Consider the following 22573-nt stretch of genomic DNA (forward strand, 5'->3'; position numbering starts at 1 on the left):
AGAACCTGACAAATTATACTATAGCAAAAGCAGTGAAAGGTGATTACAAACTGTACCATATCAAACTCGCTGTGATTAAGAATAATTTGCACAAGTCCATACATAATAGCAAAAGCCAACACTGCCTAGGTATTTACACCAAAGCCAGGGCAGGTTTTTCCCTTGCACGGAGCACTTGGGCCTTCCCCGGGCCCCTTCTGCCCTCCTGCAGAGCCGCTGGCATTTTCCAGCACACAGTTTGTAACCCAGAGCCGGGTGCAGCCCCGAAGGCTCCAAGCGCCTCCTTCCAGGCTGACTCTGCAGGTGCCGAGGCTGCTCTGGGCTCTGCCAGGGCTCTGCTGGGGCTCAGCTCTGGGCCAGGCTGGGCCCGCTCTCCCCTCACATGGCTCCGGGCAGCTGAGGCACAGCGGGAGAAGGAAGGGACACGTCAAGGGAGTCGAGGTTTGAGAGAGTTTTTATTCCAAAAACTGCCATAACAAACAAGAACCATAACAAACAGACTATGCAAACTACCCTAACCAACTAGCAGTACTAACTACCATAACTAACTATCAGAGCTAACAACAATAACTAACTAATTGTCCTAACTACTGTAACAAGAAACTCTCTTCATGCGCTTCATCTCCTCCGCTGCTCCCTCAGTTGCTTCGCTGCAGTGATCAGAGGGGTCAGGCTGGAGAGAGGCTTGGCTGTTGACAAAAATGGGTGCTGCCCAAAGGATAAAAAAGAAAGAAATGAACTGTTACTTTCCAGAGTCAAGTTCCTCACAGGCTGTGTTGCAGCAGGACAAAGGGAAATGGTTTGAAACTCAAGAGAGGGAAGCAGGCTCAGATTAGATGTAAGGAAGAATTTTTTAACCAGGAGAGTGGGGGAACACTGACAGAAGGTGCCCAGAGGTGTGGGAGGTGCCTCCTCCCTGGAAACCTCCAAGCTCAGGTCGGGCAGGGCTCGGAGCCCCCTGACCTGTTGAAGATGTCCCTGCTCGCTGTGGGGCACCAGGCCCAGCTGGCCTCGAAAGGAGCCTGCCAAGCCAAAGCAGGCGAGGATTCTGCTCGCTCTGCGTGTGGAAAGCAGCGAGGCTGGAGACTGTCGGAGGGGGCCCCACAAGAAAACCCCTCCCTCGCGCTGCTGCTTGCCCTGCAGCCCTTGGCATTCACCTGCAGCAGCTCCTGGGCAGCCCAGCGCCGCTCCTCGTCCGGCTCCAGGCTGCACTCGAGGAAGTCCCGCAGCAGAGCCGACAGGCGCCGGGGCTCCTGCAGCTGCGGGGTCCCGTTCTGCCGGATCAGAGCGCGAGCCTGCAGGGAAAGCAAACTCAGCGCTCTGCCAGCTTCCTTCACACCACACGGGCTCACATCCACCCCGGGTCCTCAGCCCCAGCTCCAGGGGCACTTTCCTCCCTGCCAGAGATGCTGCTCACAGCTCATTTTTCTGTGCCAGCCAAAAAACCCAAACCCTGGGGCTGCCACAGCCACTGCAACATCCAAATGATCTCGCCTTAAAAGCCAGTTTCATTGGCTGACCCTGTTAGTAGGAACCTCCATCAGAAATAGAATATTTTGCTTCTCCAAATGTGGACACCAGCTGTACAGGCCATTTTCCAGAGTCAGTGTGGTCTGCCTGGGTTATTTCACAGGATTCTTACATCAAGTGCATCTCTGCAGTGCCACTGACACTCAAGTGAATGCATTCCTGATGCCCCATCCCAGAAACTGCCAGGCCAGAAACAGGAGGTTTGTGATGCTGAAAGCTCAGCTTTGGTGACACAGAGAAAGTAGCTTGGACTAGGAAAGAAATATGTTAGACTATGGAGATGTTAAACAATCATCCTCAGGTTTTCAACAAGTTTCACAGTGAGAAGAATCAGGGGGGAAATCATCTTGTAAAATGTCTTCTAGAAGCTCCTGCAGAAATCTTGTTCGGTTTGGGGATGGGATGTGGGGTTGGTTTGGGGTTTTCTTGCAGGGTAACATTAGAGCTGATGCACTTGCTTCACATTTCCATGTCATCCTCACAGCCAGAAGAGCTGCAACAACGTAAATCCCAAAGCAAATTGTTGCTGGAGACTGCAGAATATTCGTCTGTGTTGAGGCTGGAGTCCTCTGGGAATTCCCTGCCCATGTGCAGAAACCTCCAGCTGCTGCTCCCAGGGCAGGGTCCCCCTGTGCTCACAGGCCTCTGCAAGCACTGGAGAATTTGCCTCTTACCATGGCCCCCGTTTCCCTGAAGTAAGGAGGTTCTCCTTCCACCATCTCGATGGTCACAATGCCAAAGGCCCAGATGTCCACCTTGGGGCCATAAGGAGATCTGGTCACAACTTCTGGGGCCATCCAGTGAGCAGTGCCCACCATGGAGCTGCGCCGGTCCTGCTCAGGGCTGAGCTGAGCGCAGAGGCCAAAATCAGCTGAGGACAGAAACAAACCCTGTCAAAGGCAGCTGGAATGAGGAAACCAAGCACAAAGATTCCCCACTCTCCATCTGAGAATGCAGTAGTGAAGTCAGCTGGAAAAGTCCTCAGGGCTGTAGCCAAGGAAAGATGGAACTGGACCCTTACAGAAACCCTCAGCTTTCATGCAGTGGCTTTTACTGATTCTCTTGGAGCTTTAGATTCCCACTGCTGCCCCTCTGGAAGGGCCAGAGCCAGAGCAAAGGCACTGCTGGCACCCTGCTCCTCTCCTGAGCTCTCTGCAGGGGCAGCCACTCTCAGCTGGCAGCAGGGCCCGGGCAGTGCCCCCAGCAGCCCTTGTGGGGCTCTGGCCTCACTGGGAAGCAGCCCCACAGCCGCAGCCCGGGAGCGCCGTGCCTGGCCAGGAACACCCACCCAGCCTGACAGAGCCGTCCATTCCCAGGAGGATGTTGGAGCTCTTCAGATCCCTGTGCATCACCCGGTTGGCATGGAGGAAATCCAGGCCCTGCAGACACTGAGAGAGAACAAGAAACACCAGGGTAAAAACCAATGGCCAGAATATATCACACCAGAAAGGACAGTTCAGAATTCTGCCAGCAGCAGCTTTGCTGGGACAGGCCAGGAGTGCAGTGCACACAAGCTCCAGGCAAACGGTGCAAGGCAAAGCTGAGAACAGCAAATCAAATAAAAAAAGGACAGAGAGTACCACAACAGCAGGAGAGAGAGCAAGAACAGAGCAGAAATGCAGTGATGCTGGCAGGCCGTTCACTGCAGAGGCTCTTTCTTCTCCAGCTCATGAAAACAGCACAGAAACAAAGCCCTGAGCATGGAGCCACTCCTGTTCTCATGCCTGTTTGGAAGGACCATCGTGTCCCAGCCATGGGAGTGACAAGCAGGATCCCTCACCTCCCGACTGACAGCTGCCATCTCTCCTTCAGCCATGCGTGTCTGTCTGACAACGTCCTGCAAAGTTCCTCCATCCATGTATTCCATCACCAGCCAGAGATCTCCATCAACAAGGAAGCTGGAAGAGGAAAACAATGGCGTGGAGATGAATGGGCAGTGCTCAATTCCCCCATGGAAAAGCCTGGATGGAGTTTTGTTTCCAGGTCACTTGTCAGTGAGGACAGAATCAGATGGAGAGACATTCCTGCCAGGCTGCCCAGCCCTTGGAATCTGCACAGTCTAAAGGAGAAGGAGACACCTGTGAGAAAGGAGAGGCCTTAGATGGCAAGCAGGTGAAAAATGCAGGTTAGCAACAGCCCAGATCAATGTGGAACCACAACACTTGCCCCCAGCTGGTTCAGCTTCTGAACTCCTCAGTTCCACCATTCCCTCCAGAACAAGGCAACACAACTCCCAGGGTTAGCCAGGGGAGGAGGCCGTGCAACACTTGGGACAAAAGCAGTCAGAAAACCTTTCAGAAAGTCCCTTCAGAAACAGGCAAGGCCAGTGAAAAATTGGCAAATGAGGCATTGCTGGAAACAAGAACCTGGTCTGCCTGGCACCTGTAGCAATGGAAAAGGGCTGGGAAGAAGAAGTCAAGGGAAATATTTTCTGCTGTGGTTCATCAGCACTTGTTGGGAGACACAGCAAACGGGGTCAACTTGAAGGAAAAACCAAAGCAAAGCAACAAAAGCACACGCAGGGAGTGAACTGCCAGGCTGTTGTTTGGGGAAGATGTGGCTGGGTCAGGCATTTTCAAAACAGGCTACAGCCTAGGGATGCCAGGAAAGGTTAACGCAGGGCCCGGGCACAGGATAAGAGCTGAAACACTCACCTGTCCAAAGAGTTGACAATGTTGGGGTTCTTCTTGTCCTTCAGGAGCAGGATCTCATTCACAGCTCGTTCCCTGTTCTGCCCTCGGAGACTCATTTTCTTTATGGCCACCTGAAGGGACATGGCAGCCCTTGAACTGCAGGAGTCTGTGGCAGGAGGCCACAGCAAACACGGAGCGAGTCTGTTTGGAGCGACGGAGCCAGGCTGTGCCAAACTGCCTTGGGATGGGACACCAGAGCTCAGCAAGTGCCATTCCCACAGCCCATTGCTCTGCCAGCTGGGGGCTGCTCACAGGACACATGGCCAGAGACATTTGGCGTTGCCAGCTCTGCAGAAATGGTCCCTCAGCTGTCAGCCTCAAAGCTCTAACAACATCCTCTGCACCCAGAGTCTGCTCAAATGGCCTCAACGCTCTCATTATTATTCAAACCCATTTTGAAAACAGAGGTAATTCTGGGTCTGTGAAAACAGAGCAAAACAGCCAGGAACGCTTTAGCAGTTCTATGGGATTTGGTTATGATTTCAGATGCAACTGCTCTGTTTGGGATTGCACAACAAAGCAAACACGCACATCCATTGCTCAGGTGATCCCTGTCACAGGCTGTCACTGACACCAGACCCAAACACACCTGCAGGGTTTGGGAGAGAGCTTTGCTCTGGACATCCATCTTCTCATTTCTCTCCCTCGCCCTCTGTGAACAGCTGAAGTAGGACTAAAACCCCAAATTGAGCCCAAGTGGGATGCCTCCTGATAGTGCCTTGGGGTTCCCTTTGAAGATGAAAGGCAGGATGGAAAAACTGCTAAATAGTGTTCCTGTCAGAGGCTGGGGTGAAGATAAACTGGGCCTCAGTCTCCAGCAGCTGATGCATTCACACTTTTAGATATGCAGACCAAGCCAGCGTGTCCTGCTCTGACAGACACCGCTGCCCTCCTTGCATTCCTTTGGCACTTCAGAAGGACCAGGTCTGTCCCAGCTGTGCTCTGCAGGCTGACACTGCTCTGCCTTCAGAGGAGCAGCCTGGGCAGGAAAGCTCTGCTGGCCCCCAAATCTGCAGCCACAGCTCCCAGCAGAGGAGAAAGCCCTGGAGAGCTGCCAGGCATGCTGGGCGTGTTGACACTGACCTCTCCTCCAGTGGCCCTGTCCAGTCCTTTGTAAACGGTTCCGAAAGCCCTGGAGACAAAACAGCAGAGAAGAAAGAAGCAGCGCTTCAGGCCCTGGCAGTGAAGGCCAGCCCAGACAGGAGATCTCTGCTGCCTGCAGCCTTCACAAACACCTGGGTGCATCGACCCTTCCAACAACAGCACAGCAGCCACCAGCCCTCTGCCATGCAAGGTGGGCAAGAGAAAACTGAGACCCAGCACGAAGGAATTGGGCTGGAGCAAATCCCAAATGTCCACCCTGAACTGCTTTAGTTCAAAACCTAGGAGGGGAAACGGGTGTCTAAAGAACTGGAAAAGAATGCATTTCATCCTTTTCCATGTCCTGCCTAAGACCTGCAGGTTCCTCAGGTGCCCTGCCATCAGGCAGGTGATGCATTTTCCCCCAGAGTGTATCAGCTCTGTGTCTCTTACTGAATGGATGGGGTCTGCTACCTGTGCTAGAATAGAGCCCTTATTAGTTTACTTCTAGTTTCTGTTTCTAAACCTTTAGGTTGATCATTCTGACCCTTGGATATTTTTCAAAGGAAAATATTTGAAAGAAATCTTCTTGAGAATTGCTTTCTGACAGTCACCAGATGGTGAGTTGCTCTTTTAGGCAATCCAGTTCCAGGGACAGAAGATCTTCCAGGTCCTGCTCCGTGCTGCAGGCAGGACACTGCCAGCCTCAGGGGGCTCTGACGATGCCTCCTGACCACAGTTATCAATTCTGATCAGGACTGAGAGACAGCAGGATGGTAGTCCAGTGTCTGAAGGTGTTTGTAGCGCTCCTGACTTCTCACTGGATCCTGCCCCAGCACAACACTTGGCCCTGCTTGTGCAGAAGTAGCTGCTGTGCCCTTACCCTTGGCCAATCTGCTCCAGCTCCAGGTATTTCTCGGCAGGCTCCGCCTCGCTCACGGTGTTCCCTGAAAGAAACCACGTGGAAGACGCTCCCTCCCAGAGTGAGACCCCGCCCTGCAGCAGAGCCAGAACGCAGCCCCACTCCCTGGGGCCGTGAGCCCCTTGGTCTCAGCTGGGGAAGGACAAGAAATGGCTCGGTGACATTCAGTTGCAGAGCAACCCCGGGTGCAGCTGATGCCGAGACACACACACAGCGCCCTGCTCGGGCACCCAGGGACAGAGCAGACGTACTCAGCTGCATCAGGCACCACTCCCCTCTCCCCTCTGGCTGCAGGGCTGTGCTGCTGTCAGAATGCTCAGCCCAGGATCCCACAGCAGAGGGAGGTTCGTTGTCCTCTTCCCAAGCAGAGGGAGGTTCTCCATCCTCTTCCCAAAATGCTACAGCTTCTCCATCCTCTTCCCAAAACGCTGCAGGTTCTCCATCATCTTTCCAAGCCAGGGGATGTTCGCTGTCCACTTCCCATGCTGGGAGATGTTCATCCTTCTCTTCCCAAGACACAGGATGTCCTCCATCCTCATCCCACACTGGCAGATGTCCATTGTCCTCATCCCATGCCTCGGGAGCTTGGCCATCCTCGTCCCACACCAGGGGACATCCACCATCCTCGTCCCACGCCGGGAGATGTCCACTGTCCTTGTCCCAATCCACAGGAGCCTCGCCGTTGCATTCCCGCACCGCAGGATGTTCGCCCTCATCTCCCAGAACAGCAGGAAGCTCACTGTCATCTCCTGGCTCTGAGGGAAGCTCACTGTCATCTCCTGGCTCTGAGGGAAGTTCACCATCGTCCCCCACAACAGCGGGAAGCTCACTGCTGTCTTCCTCCTCTTTGGCCTCCTCTTTGGAAGCAGAGGGAGCCACAGGAGGTGCTGGTGCTGCTTTTGTGCCCTGTGGACAGACGGCAGCGTGAGGGACGGGAAGTTCAATCTCAGTTCTCACCTTATTTATCCTCAGCTGCACATCCAGCTGCACTAAGCAGAAATTGGGTTTGGAGCTGTTCCAACTAACAATGGGCTAAAGTCGACATTGCCACTTATTGCTGGGAATTCAACATTCCACCGTGGCTAAAGCCAGCCAGCAATCCTCTGCCTGCAAAGCCAGACCTGCGGCTCTTCAAAAGCTCTTCAGCAGAAAAGGAGAAAACTGACGGGGATCCCTTTGCTGCTGCTGCTGCTGAGACACTGACAGGAACTTTCCTTCAGCCTCCCAGGCTGGCACTCAGCTGCCACATGCCAAGCTCACAACTTGCTGCACAATTCCAAACACCAAAGGTTCCTTTCCCACTCACCAAAGGAGGAGCTGCTCGGGATCCACAGAAGAAGTGCCCTGAAATGGGAGAGGGAACATGAACCAGATGCTGTTAGGATGAAAACTGCCTGTGGTGGAAAATGCCATGGAGCAAGGCAACCCCACGAGAGCATTTTGCTCTAACAGCATCCCTGCAGGAGCCACAGTCCCTTCCCACAGCAAGCAAGAGAACAGCACAAAATACTGGGCTGGGTCAGTTCTTGGCCGGAGCAGCAAACGGAGGGAGTTCCAGGCTCTGCTGGCACAGACTCCCTGCCTGAGGGAACAGAACCCCCAGGGGCTCATTGCAAAGGCTGTGCAAGCCCCCCTGGCTGCAGACACCCCCTTTTTCAGCTGCAGCTGCTGGCAGCAGCTCTCCCAAAGCAATGGTGTCTTCATGGCAATTTGGTTCCAAAATCAGCTCAGCTCCAGAGGAAGAACAGAAAGCACACAGCAAGCCCAAAGCCACAGATGCTGCACGGAGGGAAAGCCTCGACTTACGTGCCAAGTGGGTTAGAAAATACCCCGAATAAGCCACCGAGTACAGAGTGCAAACTGCAGCAGCCACGTGCTGGATCATTTTGGCTGCGCTGCACACGTCTGCAGCCTGTAGCCCTGTGAGCACAGAAGGACACCCGTCAGGGCTGGGCTGGCTGCTGAGAATGCCTCGGGCAGGAGGATCCTCTGGCAGCGAGCCCAGAGCCACTCTGGGCACTGAGGCCTCCGTGTCCCACAGCAACGGGAACACCACGGGGACGTGGCACTGCTCCTGTGACACCACAGCAGCAGCTCACACAGAAACCGCCTGGAAGGTTCTCCTGTGTCACAGAGGAGCACAAAGAACCCTCCCAGGGCACAGCCTATTGCCCGAAGGATGCCAGAGGAACTCGGAAAATGCAGCACACAAGGACACCCCATAGCCCAGCCTGAACACTGAGGAGGAACAAGGACGGCACCAAACCAAAGGAAACGTGACCTTTAGTCACTAATACTTCTGACTGAAAGCAGCAAGCCTTGTTCCATCAGAGATCTTTGTTCTAGTTCTAAAAACAAGCAAGGGTCTCCAACCCTAAATACACAGAAGGCAGGAGCTGGGGAGGAGGCGGGATTAGGAAGGAGGAGGAGGAGGGAGAGAGGAAAAGGAGGAGTAGGAAGAGGTGGAGCAGGAACAGGAGGTTCCAGTGTCCCCTGTGGCCGCAGGCACGGGACCATCGCCCCAACCTCGTCCTGCAGGTGAGCGGGGAGGGGGAGCTTGTCCCAAATCCATCACGGTGTCGCTGAGAGGGTTTTTTTTGGGGTGTATTTGGAGATTGCAGCTTGTGGATTTGAGCCCCAAATATCGTCTGGTGTCTCTGGGAGGTTTTTTTCTCTGTGTTTATAATTTTGGGTCATGCAGAACCCCAAGGCTGAGCCCCTTGGGGGGATCTTTGGGGGTCCACGTGGCCATTGCCCAGTATTGGCAGGGGAGGACATAGGTCCTGGGGACCACTGGGAGAGCAGAGGAGGGGAACCCCTGGGACCCCCAGAGTGGGGAGAGCAGAGAGGGGCGATCCCAGAGCTGGGGGACCCCGGCTGGCTGGAAAGGGGGGGAGCCTGGAGAAGAGGGACCTCTGGGATCCCTGCTATCTCAAAGTAGAGCATCAGGGGAGAAGGGACCCCGTGGACCCACAAAATCCCCTGGATCATCCCTAAGTAGGATGCTGGAGAAAGGGGAAGCCCTTGAGCCATTGGACCCCCATTATCCCAATGAAAGGAAAACACTGGAACCCCAAAAGTGGAGAGATCAGCGATAGGGAACTCCTGGGAGAGTTTTTTTTGGGCTGAATCTTGACATTGTGGAGATTTTCATGGACACAAGACCCCTGCTGAATTCTAGAGATGGAATTGGGCAGGAGGAGCCTCTACTCCAAGGCGCTCCCACCTTGGTTTCCCCCAAACCAGGATCTGTCATTGCCAAGCTGTGGCCTGATGGAGGAGGAGGAAAAGCCCCAGAGATCCCTCATGAGGAGTGGCTGCAAACCCAGCCCAGGGAGCTGCAGGGAGGAAAGAGCCCCCCTGAGCCAGGAAGGTGTCTGGAGATCCAGCCGGAGCTCAGAGCTGGTGGAGAACCCTCATGGCAGGGAGAAGCCACACAAGTGCTTGGAGTGTGGGAAGGGTTTCAGCTACAGCTCCCCCCTGATGGAACACCAGAACATCCACACTGGGGAGAGGCCCTGTGAGTGTGAGGAATGTGGGAAGAGCTTCAGTGGGACCTCTGATCTCACCAAGGACCACAAGATCCACACTGGGGAACGGCTCCATGAGTGCTTGGAATGTCAGAAGAGCTTCAGGTGGAATTCAGGGATCGTCACTCACCAGCACTTCCACACCAGGGAGAGGCCCTGCGAGTGTCCCGAGTGTGGGAGGTGCTTCGTGCGCTGCTCCAGCTCCATCCCCCATGGGAGGATCCGCGCTGGATGATCCCCAGTGACCCCCGTTGGGCAGAGCCCTGGTGACCCCCGATCTGGGTGATCCCTGTTGGGTGGGGGAAGGTGTTGGAGAAATTTCTTTGCCCTGTCCTTGTGCTGCTGTGATTTGGTTGGTAATAAATTCCCTCCGTGTGCCCAGGCCGGGTCTGTCGTGCCCGTGCCGGATTTGCTGAGGGATCCCTCCCGGTTCTTGTCCCTACGGAGGAACCCTCGGTTCCATTTTCTGTCGCTGTGCGGCTGCGGGGGGCAGGGACAGAGCGGCTCTGCATCGGGCCAGCGTCACCACTTGCCACGGGCACTCTTGAGATCCCGCGAACCTGGGCAAACATTTCTGAGCATACCTGAGCTCCCACCTGCCCAGCGCCCCAAGGTTCCCCCTCCCCAAAAAATCCCCCAGCCCGGGGCTGCAGCCTCCCGGAAAGGCCTCAGCCAATCCCAGCGCAGGCAGAAGGCGGCGCAGCCAATGAAAGCGCGGGGCGTTGGATTGCCTCATCGGTTGCCGGGCAGAGCCCGTGGCCAATCGCTCCCCAGCAGTGGCGGGAGCCAATGAGAGCGCGCGGCGCTGCCGAGCCCGCCCCGCTCCGGACTGGTGCTCCCAGCGCAGCGCGGCTGCTTCGGGGCTGCGGCCCCTGCCCGGCGCTGGCCGTGGGGCGAGGGGCGGCAGCCGGGGCCGGACTGGTGGCACTGGTGGTGCTGGGAGCCCGCCCGGCTGCGGGCGCGGAGATCTCGGGTGAGCGGGGGGGCGGGAGGCGGTGGGACATGGGGGGAGAAGGGGGAAAAGGGGGCGAAGGGGGGGGCCCGGAATGGACAGGAGGAGGAGGGGACCCCCCAAACGGAGAACGGGAGGGGCTGAGGGGTGGGCGGAGGTGAAGGAGAGTTGGGAGAGGGTGGGGAAAAGGGGAGGGGGGACCCCGAAACTGAGCCCGAGAGTGGCTGGGGATTGGGGGATTTTTAGGAAAATGGGGAAACGGGACCCTTAAAGTGATTTTGGGAGCGGCCAGAAGTGGGAGGGGAAAAGATGTGGAAGGGGAAATGGGGGAAGGATGGCACAGAGGAAGCGGCAGCGCGGGCAGGAGGGTCCCATGGCGGCCGTGGGGCACAGGGAGTGCGCAGTGGGGATCCGGGTTGCCCCCCGGTGCTCTGGGGGTGCTGGGGGGGCACCCCAGAGCTGTGTCCTACACTCACAGGGGTGTTCCAGGGGATGAGATTGAAGAGTGTCACTTGTTGAACGGCACGGAGAAGGTGAGGTTCGTGGAGAGGTTCATCTACAACCGGGAGCAGTTCCTGATATTGGACAGCGACGTCGGGGTGTACGTGGGGTTCATCGCCTATGGGGAGATGAATGCCAAGCGCTCTAACAGGCACCCGGTTCACATGGAGTACTACCGGGCTTTGGTGGACACGCAGTGCTGGCGAAACTACGAGCTTTATGCCCCGTTCACAACGGTGGAGCGCCGAGGGGAGCGCGGGGCAGAGCGCGTCCCCTCGGGCCCTGCCCTGCCAATGACCCTGGAGCTCCTGAAATTCCCAGTATCCCTCGAGTCTGGGAATCGCCCCAGAGGCCGCAGCCCTCCTTGTGTCCATCACCGCGACATCCTCTCCCACCCAGTGACCCCCCCGTGGCTCCTCCAGCCCATCCCAGTCCATCCCGGTCACTCCCAGTGCTCCGCGGCGCGTGCATCTCGGTCGAGCGTGGAGATAACGCCTCTCAGCCAATCACAGCTCGTCCCTCCGATGACCCATCTGTTGCTAGGATGATCCGCAGATCCGAGTGCCCCGAGCTGGACTCGGCCTCGCAGCGCCGCGCACGTCATTGCCAGTTCCATCCCAGTCCATTCCCAGATCCCTCCCAGTGCCACCGCAGTCCCTCCAACTCCCTCCCAGTCTATTCGCAGTCTATTCCCAGTCCACTCTCCGACTTCCACGCTCTCTCCCAGTGCCGAGTGCCCCTCCCACCTTTCTCAGTGCCACTCCAGTCCCTCCCAGTTCATTCCCAGACCATCCCAGTCCTTCCCAGTTCCAACCAGCCCCTCCAAGTCAATTACCAGTCTATTACCAGTCTATTCCCAGTTAACGACAAGACTTCCACCGTCTCTCCCAGTACCCTCCATCCTCTCCCACCTCTCTCGGTGCCACTCAACTCCCTCCCAGTCCATTCCCTGTCCCTCTCCACCCCACTAAAGCCCTCCCCTCTCCCAGTGCTCCCCAGCTGATTCCAGTGTGTCCCCACTCTCTCCCTCTCACAGTGCCCCCAGTGTGTCCATCTTGCTGGTGCCCTCGAGTTCCCAGCCCGGCCCCGGCCGCCTGCTCCGCTTCGTCATGGATTTCTACCCTGCCCACATCCAGGCGAGGTGGTTCCAGGGCCAGCAGGAGCTCTCAGACCACATGGTGGCCACAGACATGGTCCCCAACAGGGACTGGACTACCAGCTCCTGGAGCTGCTGGAAACCCCCACCCCCAGGGCAGGCTCACCTACACCAGCCAGGTGGAGCACGTCAGCCTGGAGCACCCCTTGAGCTGCACTGGGATACGGGGGAGCCCACGGGGCCACTGGGAGAGCCACTGGGCTGTGCTGGGAGCCACTGGGAAGGAGCTGAAGGGAGCTGTCTTGGAACTGGAAGAGGGGCTGGGGGCTGGGCAATGGCTGGGAAGGGGTCTGGGGGATGCTGGGGAGGGTGGGATGGGGTTGGGGGGGTCCTTGTAGGCACTGGGAGGGAGTTTGGGGGTGCTGGGTGTGACTGGGAGGGAGTTTGGGAGCACTGCCATCCTCTCGCCACCCTGTGTCCTCCTTCACCCCCTGTCTTTCCACATCCCCCGTTCCCTACCCGGAATGGGGATTGCTGTGTAAGAGACGGTTGGAAGTTTCCCTCATTTGCCTCATGACCGTCGCCAGGACAGACCCTGAGGGCCCTGGCTGGAGTTCTGGCCTGGTTGAAGTGGATGCTCACCAAGTGATTGTGTGCAGGTGTGCTTGCTGTGCCTCCACGGTCTCACACCTGCTTCACCATCCCACAATGGCCCATGAATTTCCCCATCTCTTGGCCAAATGAACTTTCTGAGCTAACTCTGGTGATCCCCCCACGGAAGATCCCTCATCTGCCTCATGACCACCATCAAGGACGGAGACTGAAGCCCCCTCCCAAGGAACGAGACTGAGACCCTTATAATTCTAACACAGGATGCTGGCCTGACGGAAGTGGGATGTCTGCCAAGTGGTGCCTGCAGGTGTGTTCGCTGGACCAAGACTGGTTTCCCACAGAACCAATCCTGAAACAATGGGTCCTGCTCACTGCTGAGATTGCTTTGTCCTGTTTTGGAACATGGACTGTCCATATCTGTTTTCAATACACTTATTCTCTGTTGTCTTAACCCATTCTCCCCTCAGCAGAGGACTATAAGAGACCCCTGAGTTAACCCAAGAATTTGAGATTCTCCTCGATGTGACAAGACGGATCTACTGGCCGGACCACAGGGATTTCATCTCTCCATTGGCAGCTATTCCCCCCAGCCCTTCTTTTCCTCTCTCTCTCTCTATCCTTTATCTCCTTTCTAATCCTTCTATCGCATTTGCTGTGGGCACTCAGTAAAGGTGCATTTGTTTTGATGAATACTGAAATCCCCTCTGTGTTGTTTTGCACTCTGAGATCAGTTAATGAACCATCACAACCCCACTTGTACAAGTGGATCATGGCAGGCCGCGCCGTCCTGGGCCCTCTTTCTGAAAGCGGCACTGACCACGCTGTTTAAGATTCCCCTTTTTCCCACCAATTCCTTCTCCTCTGGTCCCAAACCTCCCCTTCCCCCCTACCTACCTACCTCTCCCCCTTCCTGCTGTGCCTCTGCAGCTGGCCCTGCCCCGGGCCCGCGTGGCGCGGCTGCGAGCCCCGTGCAGGAGTCAGCCGGCCTCACCACCACCCTGTGAAAAACCAATCACTCATTTTAAAAATTTAAATGTTTAATAGTAATAAAATAGTTACAAAAACAGGAATAAAAAAATAGGGCAGTAAGAACTTGGACAATCAGAGTTAGGACAATAAAGGACAATAAAAAAGCAAAGAATTATGAACATTTGGATGCTTTCCTCATAAAAGCATGTCAGCTAACAAAGGGTTAACCCTTAAAAGCAATAGCCTGCTGCATATTCATAAATCTCATACATGATGCAAACATTCCTTTCAAAGTAGAGATTTTTCTGGTTATTGTCACCTTACCCCCCTACATCTCATAAATCATGGTTTGGCTCCGTGGAGTCTGAAAGAAGGAGGTGAAAGGAGTCTGGTTCTTCATGATAAGGAGGCAATAATTCTTCTCTTTGGGATTTTAGTGTCTTGTTGCTGTTATCTCTGTGAAAAGAATTTCTTGAACATCTCATCCCTTTCTTGAGCTAGTTAGAAAAGTATCTTACATCACATAGTTTCTATTTTAATATTATGCTATAGCCTAAAACTCTATTTACCACACTACTTAAGAGGATTAACACAGCATTAATTAAGTAAAACAGATTAACTTTCTAACATAACACACATAATATTCCTTTTATTATTTGCAAAAAGCCAACCATATAATACTCATTTTTCACAATAACAACACCCACAATACCAGCGCCAACGCTGAGACCAAACACTAAAGTCTGTGCCCCTCATGAAGAGGGGATCAAAGAACTGCACCCCTCCTGGTGAGGAGATCAAAAGCCTGAGGAGATTGAGCTGTTAACTCATGAAGTAAAAATGTATTCATTTAATCAAGGATCATCATTTCTGTTACTTTATCCTTTGTGATTAAGACTCAAATGCTTTTCTATTCCTTGTTAATCATAATTAATAATTATTAATTATTAATATTCATTTGCAGAATAATATTCATTTTGGTTTTGTAAACTATTCAGTCATATTCCCGAGAATCCCCTTATTTTAAGTTATTCAGCATGCACTGATCAATTTAAAAACAGGGAGTTGTGGAGTGCCCCTGTTCCTAAGAGACAGGAATTTGATCTCACCCTCCTTGTGCTGCTAAGAATTCCTCTCTTGCCTCCAACGCCAACTCCCCCCTGGGATCCCCTGTAAAAACCCCCGGCCCTGCCTTTGCCTGGTCCTTCGTCCCCATCCTGCCCCTCCTGCCCGGGGGTAAGGAAGAGATTCTGGAGCTTTCTGGAACCAGGACCCATCTCGTTTGTTCCCCTGCCCAGCGCCGGCAGCTGCGCCCTCCGTGGGCACGATGAACCCAGCTGCAACACACAGCAACAGCAGGGAGCCCAGAATTACCCCAAATTCCCCAAAACTCCGGTCAGGGACCAGGAAATTACCCCAAAATTACCCCAAAACTCCGCTCAAGGATCACGAAATTACCCCAAACCCCCCAAAACTCTGCTCAGAGAACACAAAATTACCCCAAAATACCCCAAACTCCAGTCGGGGATCCCAAAATCCCTCTAAATCCAGTCAGGAAATCCAGTCATTAAATCCCTGCAGGACCCCCAAAAATCGCCCCAAATTCCCTCAGGATGCCCAAAACCCAGTCAGGACCCCCAAAAAATCCCTTCAGGATCCCTCAAAATCCCCCTCCAAATTCCTGCAGGACCCCCCAGACCCCCTCAAGACCCCGTAAAATCCCCCTCAAATCCACTCACAACCCCAGTTCTCCATAGAGACCCCACCAAAATCTCCCCAAAAACCTTCACGAGCCCCCAGTTCTCCCTCAGGACCCTCCAAAGCCCCTCACATCCCCTCAGCCCCGTCACAACCTCCCAAATCCCCTCAGGACCCTCAATTCTCCCTCAGAATCCCTCAAAATCACCCCTAAACCCCTTCACAACCCCCCAGTTCTCCCTCAGGACTCCCATATTCCCTCAGGACCCCACAAACCCTCTCACATCCCCTCAGCCCCCCCCAATCTCCTCACAAACCCCCAAAATCTCCCCCTAACCCCTCAGGACCCCCCAGATCCCCCTCAGGACTCCCCAAAGCCCCTCAGAACCCTCCACATCCTCTCAGGACCCCCCAAAACCCCTCAGATCCCCCGTTAACCCTCTCAGGACCCTCCATATCCCCTCACGAACCCCAAACCCCCTCACGACCCCCCTGATTCCCTCAGAACCCCCAAGTCTCCCTCACGAACCCCCAAACCCCCTCAGCTCCCCCCAACTCCCTCCTCACCCGCCCCCTTCCCCTCGCTCCCGGTGCTGACTGCGGTCGCTGTCGCCCATCCCGTGCTGCCGGCAGGGGTCCCGGGGCTCCCTCGGCGCCCCCAAATTCCCGCCCCGCCCCGCCCCCCCCGCGGCCTCGGCCCCGGCCCCGCTCCGCCGCCGCTGGGCCCCACCGGGACCACAATGCCCACAATGCACCGAGTCTCAGCCGGAAGCAGCCGCCGACGCCGACGCGGGGGTAACTTCTGCCAGTACTTCTGCCATGCATTCTGATTGGTCCGCGCAGCGTTTGGCGCTTCTCCCCAGAGGTCTCGCGAGAGAAGCAGCGCGGCCATGTTTGTTAAGGGCAATTTTGTGGGCTCCTCAGAGCGCTCCGCGTTCTCTCATAAATCCAGCTGGGAACGGCGGAATGAATCGGCCTGGAAATGGCGGGATGGAGCCTAAATCTCCTCGGGCTGAGCCTAAACCCCCTGGGATTGAGCCAAGGCGGCCAAATCCTGGAGCTTCCCATGGATTTTGGCGGTACCACTCGGGGGCTGGGGGCCACCACAAGTGCCATGAGGTCCCTGACACCTCCCCTGTCTCCCCACCAGCTGTCCCTGGCCCTGCTGCTGCCACAGGTCACCGTAGTGGCTATCCTGGGCGAACCTACTGGCCATCCTACCCAGTCTGAACGAGGAGATGAGGCCGTTCGTGTCCCCAAGGTGCCTGTACAGGGAGCTGGAGAAAGTCACCAGGGAGCTCCGGACCACCCTGCACCGCATGGATGACACCTGGAGGCACTGCAGTGTCACCTCCGATGATGGAAGACCCTGTCAACCCCCTGAGCCAGGCGCTGGCTGCCTGCAAGAGCACCCTATGGACCCCCCTGGAGCCATGTGACAATGGTGGCCCACAAGTGGCAGGGGTAGGTGAATGTGCTTGTGGATGGGTGGGCCCGGCTGTCAGGGAAAGCCACCAAGCTCCGCAACGCCTGGAGGGATGTGGCCACCAAGGCGGCCATCAAGGTGGCCACCGCCCGGGCCAGGGAGCTGCAGGACAAGGCTGCCCATTATTGGACAGCTCAGGAAGACATTCTAGAGTTGAGTCTTGCCCTGGGCAGGGAGAAGGGGGCCAAGGTGATGGCCGAATATGAAGCCTGGGTGAGGAGACAGGCCAGGGTGGCTGCCAGCAAGGGAATAAGGGCCACCATGGAGAGACAGGAGGTGGAGGTGGCCCTGGGGCTTCTGGAGCGCTTGGTGGCTGCGTGTGACAAAGCCACCACATTCCCCTGGGAGCTCCAGCGCCCGCTCAGGGACAATGAGGCCACCCTGAAGGGGACAAATGAGGCGTCACCCAATGTCCCCAAGGACTTGGTGGCCAAGGTGGCCGTGGCCAAGCAGCTGTGGGAGGCTAGCACCTGCCTATTCAATCATCACCTGCTGGGGACACTTGGGGACATCCACAACCTCTTCTTGAGTCCCTATGGTGGCTTGCGGGGCATGGCAGAGGGGACAGCAGAGGGGGCAGGGAGTGGCAGAGGGGCAGGCGTGGGAGGGGCTACGAGGGGAGGGGCAGGCGGTGGCAGAGGGAACAAGAGGCTGACAAAAGGGATGGAGGGGACAAAGGGGACTCCTCGAGGGCATGGGGGCCAGCCTAGGAGGCCGCAAGTGCCACCAGGTCCCTGACACCTCCCCTGTCCCCTCTCCAGCTGTCTCCAACCTGCTGCAGCCACAGGTCACTGTGGTGGCCAACCTGACAAGCTGCTGGCCACCCTGCCTATGCAGGAGGAGATGAGGCTGTTCATGTCCCCAGGTGCCTGCACAGGGACCTGGAGGATTTAACCAAGGAGCTCCATCAGCCTGTAAAGCATTGATGACACCTGGAGGCGCCGCAGTGTCACCTCCGATGATAATGACCCTGTCACCTCCCTGAGCCAGGTGCTGGCTGCCTACGAGAGCACCCCATGGACCACCAGGTTAGATGTGACAATGGCGGCCAGCAAACGGCAGTGGTTGGTGGCTGTGCTTATGAACAGCTGGGCCCGGCTGGCCAGGAAAGCCACCAAGCTCCGCAACACCTGCAGGGTGATGGTCACTGAGGCAGCCACTGCCCGGGCCAGGGAGCTGCAGGACGAGGCTGCCCGTTATGGGACAGCTCAGGAAAACATGATGGAGCTGGGTCAGGCCCTGGACGGGAAGGAGGGGGCTGAGGTGGTGCCAGACCTGAATCGCAGGTGAGGGAAGAGGCCATGGAGGCCACCAGCGAGGCAACAAGGGCCACCATGGAGAGACAGCAGGTGGAGGCGGCCCTGGGGCTTCTGGAGCGCTTGGTGGCCGTGTGTGACAAAGCCACTTCGTTCCTCTGGGAGCTGCAGCGCCTGCTCAGGGACATCGAGGCCGCCCTGGAGGGGACAAGTAAGGCATCCCCCAAAGTCCCCAAGGCCTTGGTGGCCAAGGTGGCCATGGCCGAGCAGCTGTGGGAGGCCAACGCCCGCCTGGTCAAGGATCACCTGCTGGGGACTGTTGACTACATTGGTAGCCAAGCTCGTGGAGAGATGGGACTGGCTGGTCAGAGAGGCTGCCAAGCTCCATGACAACCACAGGAAGGTGGTCACGGACCATCAGCTGATGGTGGCCCTGGACAAGGAGGAGGTGGCCTGGGAAATAGCCACCATCAATGCCCAGGTGGCGGCAGCCACCAGTGAGGCCATGGGAGAGGCTATGGTGGCCACCAGGAGGGGACATTGGGCAGAGGTGGCCCTGGGGCTGCTGCAGCGCTTGGTGGCCACGTGTGACAGAGCCACCTTGTTCAACTGGAACATTGAGTGCCCCCTCAAGGACATTGAGGCCATCCTGAAGGGGATAAATGAGGTGTCCCCTGATGTCCTCCAGGCCTTGGTGGCCAAGGCGGCCAAGTTTGAGTGGCTGTGGGATGCCAGCACCCGCCTGGCCAAGGATCACCTGCCAGGGACACTTGGGGACATTGACAACCTCCTCTTGAGTCCCTGTGGTGACCATGGTGGCCCCAATGGCCCTGGCAGCTGTGTGGTGGCTGAGCGGTGCCAAAGAGCCATTGAGGACATCCCAAGGCTGCTGCTGGGACAGTGATGTCACCACTGTGATGTCATCAGGGCAGTGATGTCACTGGAGAGAGTTGTGGACACTTGAGTGCCACCAGCTCCTTGTGTCACCAAGAGCCCCTCAAGTACCACCAGCTCCTCGGGTGCCACCAGCTCTTTGTGTCACCAAGAGCCCCTCAAGTGCTACCAGCGCCTCAAGTGCCAGCAGCTCCTCATGTCACCAAGAGTCCCTCAAGTGCCACCTGCCTGGGACAGAACTGGTGCCACTGGGCTGGTGGTAGTGCCATGTTCCTGGTGCCACCTTTGTGATGCCCCTGTGTCCCTGCAGAGGGGACATAGGGATGGCAGGAGGGGACTGGGGGTTGCAAAGGGACAGAGGGGACAGCAGAGCCCTCCAAGGCAAGTGCCACCAGGTCCCTGACACCTCCACTGTCCCCTCCCCAGGTGTCCCCTCCACAGCCACAGGCACTGGTGGCCATGGTGGCCACCCTGGGCAAGCTGGTGGCGACTGTGACCAAGCCACACCGGGCCAAGTGTCTGCATGAGTCCCCAAACTCCCTGCATGAGGACCTGGAGAACTTCATCCAGATCCTGTGTAGGACGCAGAACCACAGGAGTGTCACCTCCCTGGGCCACTCTGGTGTCCCCTCCCTGGGCCAGGCCCTGGCCACCCTCAGGGCCTCCCCTGAGACAACCTGGGCTGATGTGAGAGCTGTGACCAGCGCCTGGCAGGAGTCGGTGGCCAGGCTCGTGAACAGCTGGGACTGGCTGGCCAGAGTGGCCACCGAGCTCCGTGACTCCTGCAGGGAGGTGGCCACTGCTGAGGCCACCGTTGCAGCCACCACCAAGGCCAAGGACTGGCAGGACACGGCCGCCTGCTTGGGGACAGCTCCGGAAAACATGGTGGCCATGGAACAGGAGCTGCCACTGGCCCTTGGCAGGGAGGAGGGGTGTCAGCAGTGGCTTCGTTTGAGGCCCAGGTGGTGGTGGCCACAACAAGGTGCTGGCGGCCACCATGGCCATGGGAGGGGCTGTGGTGACCCAGAGCCAGGCATTGATGGCCACCAGGAGGGGACAGGAGGTGGAGGCCGCCCTGGGGCTGCTGGAGCACTTGGTGGCCACGTGTGACAAAGCCACCGCCTTCCCCCGGGAGCTGCAGCGCCTGCTCAGGGACATCGTAGACACCATGGAGGGGACAGAGGAGGAGTCCCCCGATGTCCCCGAGGCCTTGCCAGCCAAGGTGGCCGAGGCTGAGCGGCTCTGAGTGGCCAACACCTGCCTGGCCAAGGACCACCTGCTAGGGGCACTTGATGACATCAACAACATCTTCAGTTGTGATTCCAACAGCTCCAGTGCCCCTGTGGTGACTGAGAAGTGCCAAAAAGCCATCGAGGACATCCCGAAGCTGCTGCAGGGATGGGGATGTCACTGCCGTGAAATTATTATGGCAGTGACATCATCGGGGACATTGCTGCTGTCACCTGTGCCCTCCCCGTGCAGTATTTGAGAGAAATTTGGCGAAATTTCTGGTAATTTTCCTTGATGATGTCCCAAATCCTGATGGGAATTCCAGGGGTGATGTCACTGGGGACGCTCAGGGACAAAACAGGGACAGGGGACAGGGGTGAATGAGTCCCCTCAGCAGCTTCCAGCTTTCCACTGTGCCTGCAGCAGAGCTGGGTCATAAATTGCAATTTTATAATTGGCTTCTGCAATTCTGCATTGCCTTTTGCACTTTTGTATTGCCTTTTACACATTGCTATTGATCACCAGAAATTTGATATGGTATTTGATACTGCTATTATCAGTGATTCCTTGTAGCTGCTGGTTGGTGCAATATAATCTATCAGTTCATGTGTGCACCGTACAGCCTATAAATAAATAAATAAATAAATAAATGATTATTCTCTATATACATCAGACTGGGCTGATCTGAACTCTGTGTCAGACACATCACTTAACCCCATTGAAAGACAAGTGGTCAATAAATCCATCCCAACGTTCCTTGAGGGGAGCACAGCCAGGGAGCTGCTTCAAGGCGCTGTCACTGAGAGATTTCCCCTTGGAAACCCTGGGTGGGATGGAAATACACCCGAGCAGATGGCAAAATTAAACTGATATCAAAACTGATATCAAAGCCTCGTGGAATGGGGGTTAAAACATGGGGTCTCTAAAGCTGTAAATTGGTCAGAGCTTCACCAAGTGAGGCAAAATGATGATGAATCAGCCACTGATTTTTTAAACAGGTGAAGAGAAACTGCCATCAAATATACTGATGTAGATCCTGAATCAGCTGAGGGTAAAGCACATCTGCTTTTGTTTTGTGTGGGTCAGGCTTCAAATGATAAAAGAAGAAAAGATAAAGGGAGTTGAAGACATGGATAAACTGCTGGAGGGTGCCTGGAAGGTGTTTTGAGACAGGGGCCCAAGGGAAAGAGTTCATCCCAACCCAGCAAGAAGGCAGCTCAGGAAAAGTCACCCAAGAAAGCTTCCCCTGTGGAGAAGGAGCAGAGTGCATCCTGTAAGAAATGGGGGCACTGGAACAAGGACTGTCCAGTGCTAAAAGAAAAATCATCAGTCCCCAGCTGCCAGCAGAACAAACCTCAAGCAGCTCAGGCTCTGAGTGATGGGGGCCGAGGGCTGCCGTGGCATTAATTAGCATTGACTCCATGACTGCAGGAGGCTGATCAATCACCTTATCCTACCATACTGTATTGTTCTGTACTAATTAATAAACTCACCCCCTTACAGACAGTCTGATGTGGTAATGATTAGCACTGACTCCAAGACTGCAGGAGGCTCATCAATCACCTTGTCCTACCATACTGTATTGTTCTGTACTAATTAATAAACTCACCCCCTCACAGACAGTCCAATACAGAAGATCCAATTGGTCAACCAATCCAAACACCATCACCAATTAAGATAATGGCCAGTTAATAAAACAGCCTTTGGTAAAGCAATCTGCATAACACATTGCACATGTGCATAACAACAGGTGCAGCAAGGAAGCAGATAAGTGAGAGTTAAGCCCCTGGGCCTCCACACCAGTGCATCTTCCTTCTCTTCACAGCCTCCTTATCTTCCACACAGACAAAGTTTAGGATTGACAAATCCTGGCTTGGGAGAACAACAAGGGGTGAGCACCTTGGGTTTTGTGAGAAAGGAGCCTCACTCTTTAGAATTTTTTAAAGTTTAATAAGGGATAATTAGAGACAAATCAGTAACAGCACTGGGTGCTTGGCCATGGCCAGAGGCACAATGGTTAACCACAGCAACTCTTCTTGTCTAGTTTTTCCACTGTATTGTTCAAAATATACACATTCAAACACTTCTTTGAACTCCTTAACATGTTCCAGGAATTCTTTAGGT

General features: G+C 55.7%; 2 protein-coding genes and 1 long non-coding RNA gene across 3 annotated transcripts; 2 read left to right on the forward strand and 1 right to left on the reverse strand.

Moving 5' to 3' along the window:
• Positions 1–618: 618 nt before the first annotated feature.
• LOC132340470 (serine/threonine-protein kinase PAK 3-like) lies at positions 619–9962 on the reverse strand. The gene is made up of 12 exons (XM_059871496.1): positions 9886–9962; positions 9458–9627; positions 6438–7136; positions 6187–6250; positions 5307–5355; positions 4185–4294; positions 3311–3428; positions 2819–2918; positions 2205–2401; positions 1162–1295; positions 882–1057; positions 619–689 (listed from the first exon to the last, which is right to left on the reverse strand). Exons 1-12 carry the CDS (start codon positions 9960–9962, stop codon positions 619–621), a joined length of 1965 nt encoding a protein of 654 aa, XP_059727479.1.
• Positions 9963–10544: 582 nt separating this feature from the next.
• Positions 10545–12052, forward strand: LOC132340471 (uncharacterized). Its single transcript, XM_059871497.1, has 2 exons — positions 10545–10750; positions 11165–12052. Exons 1-2 carry the CDS (start codon positions 10545–10547, stop codon positions 11754–11756), a joined length of 798 nt encoding a protein of 265 aa, XP_059727480.1. The 3' UTR covers positions 11757–12052.
• A 700-nt stretch (positions 12053–12752) lies between these two features.
• On the forward strand, positions 12753–13606 carry LOC132340649 (uncharacterized). The gene is made up of 2 exons (XR_009489966.1): positions 12753–13223; positions 13384–13606. It is a non-coding gene; the product is annotated as an uncharacterized LOC132340649 (long non-coding RNA).
• The last annotated feature ends 8967 nt before the right edge of the window (positions 13607–22573 follow it).

Source organism: Haemorhous mexicanus, chromosome 32, assembly GCF_027477595.1.
Source record: "Haemorhous mexicanus isolate bHaeMex1 chromosome 32, bHaeMex1.pri, whole genome shotgun sequence".
Lineage (NCBI taxonomy): Eukaryota > Metazoa > Chordata > Aves > Passeriformes > Fringillidae > Haemorhous > Haemorhous mexicanus.